Below are 5,122 nucleotides of genomic sequence, written 5' to 3'. Positions count from 1 at the left end.
CGCTTTCGCGTGAACGTGCCGCGTATAATTCACTGAAACGAATAAATAGCGGTTGCGAAATGTCTACACAGCTCAACACTCGGATAGAGATGAGATTTTGCAACGATTTATTCAACAATTCAACAATTCTATTATTATTATCCAAACTATTTACAATGCCGTTGACAAAAGCTGCATTCTCATTAAATATCTGTAAGAGAATATTTTTTTGATGGTGAGATCTTCATATACCTGCAATATCGCATACTAAATTATATACAACGTGTTATAGGCAAAGTATGAGAAAAGAATTTTGAATTTTGTGCTTCATCAAATATATCTAAAAGGTCTAAGCCCAATTTTGTTTTTGTTTCATTGCCTGCTCGCCTATTATATTGGCTTTCTGGTTGCCTTTCTAGCCTCTTGTCTGACTTTGTGTTTTGCTAATAACGTATGCCATTTTTCTATTTGCCTCTGGTATTTTTGACACCTTCTGTTTTTTGGCTGTCTTTCTTTTTCTTGACCATCTCTGCTCTGTCTTCGTTTGTTTAGACGGCCTTTTTTGGCTCTACTTGCCCTTTTTAGGCGCTACTCGCCTCCTTTTTAGCGCTACTCGCCTCCTTTTTGGCGCTACTCGCCTCCTTTTTGGCGCTACTCGCCTCCTTTTTGGCGCTACTCGCCTCCTTTTTGGCGCTACTCGCCTCCTTTTTGGCGCTACTCGCCTCCTTTTTGGCGCTATTTGCTCACATTTGTCTCTCTCTGCCATTTTTGTCCCCATCTCCTGCCGTTTTCTGTCTCCATCTCTCTGCCATTTTTTGTCTAGCTCATCTCTGTCATTTTTTGTCTAGGTCATCTCTCTGCCATTTTTGTCTACATCATCTCTCTGCCATTTTCTGTCTACATCATCTCTCTGTCATTTTCTTTCTACATTATCTCTCTGCCATTTTCTGTCTACATTATCTCTCTGCCATTTTCTGTCTACATTATCTCTCTGCCATTTTCTGTCTACATCATCTCTCTGCCATTTTCTGTCTACATCATCTCTCTGCCATTTTCTGTCTACATCATCTCTCTGCCATTTTCTGTCTACATCATCTCTCTGCCATTTTCTGTCTACATCATCTCTCTGCCATTTTCTGTCTACATCATCTCTCTGCCATTTTCTGTCTACATCATCTCTCTGCCATTTTCTGTCTACATCATCTCTCTGCCATTTTTTGTCTCTATCATCTCTCTGACATTTTTTGTCTCCATTATCTCTCTGCCATTTTATTTTTGTCTCTATCTCTCTCTGCCATTTTTTGTCTATATCTCTCTGCCATTTTCGTCTCTATAAATTCAACTAAATTTGCGTAAACATATGAATTTTTGTAAAGGTTTTGCTGTTATTTTGTGAAACTTTGTCATACGATAGTCAAAGTACTAATTAATTACAAAACATAACAAATCATAACAATGTCATAAGTTTTGTATAAATAGATTTTGACGTGAAATTAACTACTTAGATATTATTTAGTTTCAAATTTTTTTCAAATAATAAAAATTTGAGTGCAAATTGTCCTTATTAACGAGTAGTCTTTCCATACAACGAATAAGCACCTTGAATCTATGTCAAGACTACTCTTGCAACATATTTTCAGGTGAAGTATATTAGACAGATAATTCCTTGTGATGTCAGTGTAAAGGATACATCTAAATCAATCAATTTTATTAATACTAAATGACAAAGACAAAGACAAATTTTATTATAAGCTTTCGAAATGAACGGTAACAAATATCGAAGAATTTATTGCCAATTGTAAAAAATATCTATATTAAAATTAACAAAAATTTAATATATTAAATTTCTGAAAATTTTGAAAATTTAATATATATTTCTGAAATCAACATCAAATCCTAATAAAATGAATTTTAGGAAATTTGTCACCTTGGCTTTAAAACTCTCTATGGAGTGGTTGAATTTCTACTACGGAGTTGTTGTTTTAGTCTTTATAACTAATAACCATTATAAATAAAATAAATATTTTAGATACCAATCAATGCAAACATATTTCTAAAGAAATCATTACATAATTCTGTAAGAAATTGATTAATTTAAACCATGCAACACGTTCATATATGATTATGGGTTAGAAATAAAGATTTCCTTTTATGCAGTACTTTTAACGACTACTCATTTGTATATCTCATAGGAATTTATTTATATGATAGTAAAGATAATTCATCTTATTAATAAAAGGTCATACTACGATAAAAATCATTTCTGAAGTTTGTAAGATTGTATAAAAAAACTTGGATAAAAAACATAAATCTTCTCTAATTACTATCCTTCACCTCGTCTCCATTTTTAACATCCCTTAGGGTAAGTTATAGCAATCGCAAAAAAAATCCAATTTGTTTGCATATTTTTACATTTCAAAGTTTTCTGAACATTTTTGCATACATACCTTAGAGCAAAATTATGTATGTGTGTGGATAAAATTATTCGTCCACGATATCGGAAGCACGGATCAACCGATTTAAATTATTCAAAAGAATTTCAATTTGTATTGACGGCGAAATATGCTGATTAGTTTTTTAAAAGGCTGGTCCAGCGCTTTCTGAGATATAAAGCAAAAATTTCATTGAATAGCCGTTTTTGAAAGAACGGCGCATCCGATTAGAGTGATTCAAAAAGCAAATTGCTTGTGCGAAGAAATGATTAGGTTTGGCTTATTTTATGTTTCTATTCTTGTAGATAAAATAAATAATGGTCTTATAGCGCTTATTTACATTTTATGTATAAAATATAACGATGAAACATAATAATTATTTCAAAAAACTATTTTTATCCATTTTATTAATTTTCTGTCATGAAAGTTAAATTTATTCATTCAGTCCATTTTGACTGCATTGAAAGCCATCAAATTGATCATTGTACAAAATGAAATTTTGCAGTATTAATGTCATCCATCAAATCAATCCATTGTTGTTTCAGATTAATATAATTTAGTTTCGAGGTCTCCAAATCATTAGTATGTGATTTAATATCTGTGTACATGTATTGTATTGATTAATAATTAATTATTGCAACATGGGTACTATGTTTGAATATGTCATGAAACCCATTAGAGGAAGGAACTAGCTGTAAGTGGAATTCTGTCTAAAGCAATTAGGGCATCGTGCCTTAAGGCAAATTGCTGGAACTTCCCGTACCAAAAATTTTTTTTTTTTTTTAAAACGATTAACATTTTTGAAAAAAAATTACTTTGAAAAAATAAGATTTTTGAGAAACTATAAATTGGACAAAAAATTAGTTTTTTTTGAAAAAAAAAAATTTTTTAAAAAAAATTTTTTTTTTAAAAAATTTTTTTTTTTAAATTTTTTTTTTTTTGAAATAAAAAATTTTTTTCTTTATTTTGACATATTGTGGAAGATCTGAACTTTTTTTCAAAGCAATCGTACTGCTTCAACTACATAGGGACAAAATATAAAGCGCGTAAGCGCCGCGTCGCTGTCTAACGCATAAGCATTGGTACGGAACCGATAGGAATGTTAACAAAATGTATACTTATTGTTAAAATCTCTATAAATGTCTGATAATTTGATGTGCATATGTCTAATGATCATTTTTGACCGCCAAATGGCTCATTTTTTACTTTTTCCTCTATATCTCCGAAACCGCTGGACCTACCTTCATGAAAGTTGTATCGATTCTTCATCTTGTCAATACAAATAAAATGTTTTTTGAATTATTGAAATCGGACGCTCCGTTCTCTTAAAAACTGAGTTACCGTTTTCGGAACTTTTTGCCCGTATCTTCGGAACGGCTTGACCTGCCTTTGCCAAAAACTAATCAGCACGTCTCCTTATCAATACGGATCGAATGTTTTTTGAATTATTCAATCGGTTGATTCTTGTTGCCGAAATCGTCGACGAAAATTTGTATCCGCACATACATACACACACATACATACATACATACATACACCACACATACACACACCACACACACACACACACACATACATCCATTTTTTCTAAGGTATGCCAAAATGTTCAGAAACCTCTGAAACGTAAAGATATATAAAAATTTTCATTTTCGATTTTTTTGCGATTACTATAACTTGCCCTACGGGAAGTTAATAAGCTAATTTCCAAATTAAATTCACATGTTACAGTTTTCGAGTATTGGATTATTGGTAGACTTATTTCAAAAGTAATATTTATAAAAATTTAATACAGTTATGCACCATATATACCGAAAGACGTTCATTTTTGCCAGAAAATCTGATTTGGTAATTTTATGCTTTCTCGCAGCTTCGAGTCATTCTGAATCATATTGTGTGTTCGAGTATTTAGCCGATTTTTGACCTTTTGAAATTGAAGTTTTCTCAAACGTCTGCACAATCATAAAAAACTCTTTTAGTTATTTTTAGGTATAAGTATTCCTGAATTTAATTTATACTGAATTTACTTATATAGACTAAATTTAATTTGATTATATAGAGGAAACGAAAGTATTACAAATTTCTATCGTTAGCAAATGAAAGTATATTGGTAACATATTTTATTAATAAATGTTTGTGTTTGAATTGAAGATTTTCCAGAAGTTGCTAGGCTTATTGTATAAAATTCTGTCTTAACGTCTTTTAATTCAGAAGTAGTTAGGATAAATAAAAATAATATATAAAAAAACCGGAGAAGAGAATTTTTAGGAATAAATACTATAAAACAAACATTTAGTTTATATATAATATAATTTGTAATGTATAATCATATTTGAATGTGAAAAAAAATCAATTCATCCAACCAAATTTGTAGTCATACGTATGTTTATATTATATATATATATATATATATATATATATATATATATATATATATCTATGTGTGTATATGTATACATTAATTATCTTGTAAGCATAAATTTGTAAAATACTGCAATATGGTGAAAAGCATCGTCTAATGATTCGATTCATAATTTACAAGTTGATTTTGATGATAAATTGTTAAAGCATTCTCAACAAGAATAAATATAATACCGCTCATTAGCGAATAATAAAAAAACAGAATTACGAAATATCTAAAAATATAATTTAGCTTTCATGAATGTTAGATAATGCAACTTTTTTTTAGATATTAATACAGACGATAAAGATTT

At 30.1% G+C, this 5,122-nt stretch overlaps 1 protein-coding gene across 1 annotated transcript in view; it reads right to left on the bottom strand.

Moving 5' to 3' along the window:
- Window positions 1-892: 892 nt before the first annotated feature.
- LOC113374781 (putative uncharacterized protein DDB_G0281733) overlaps window positions 893-5,122 on the bottom strand; it is a 13,794-nt gene continuing 9,564 nt past the window's right edge. The window contains exon 3 of the mRNA XM_026614747.1: window positions 893-1,309. Within this exon, the coding sequence (XP_026470532.1) occupies window positions 893-1,309 (417 nt within the window). The remainder of the gene's footprint in view (window positions 1,310-5,122) is intronic.

This window comes from Ctenocephalides felis, unplaced genomic scaffold (assembly GCF_003426905.1).
Source record: "Ctenocephalides felis isolate EL2017-DRISC unplaced genomic scaffold, ASM342690v1 CF-g0.4_SCAFFOLD_01886, whole genome shotgun sequence".
Lineage (NCBI taxonomy): Eukaryota > Metazoa > Arthropoda > Insecta > Siphonaptera > Pulicidae > Ctenocephalides > Ctenocephalides felis.
This window is presented reverse-complemented; position numbering and strand designations above follow the sequence as displayed.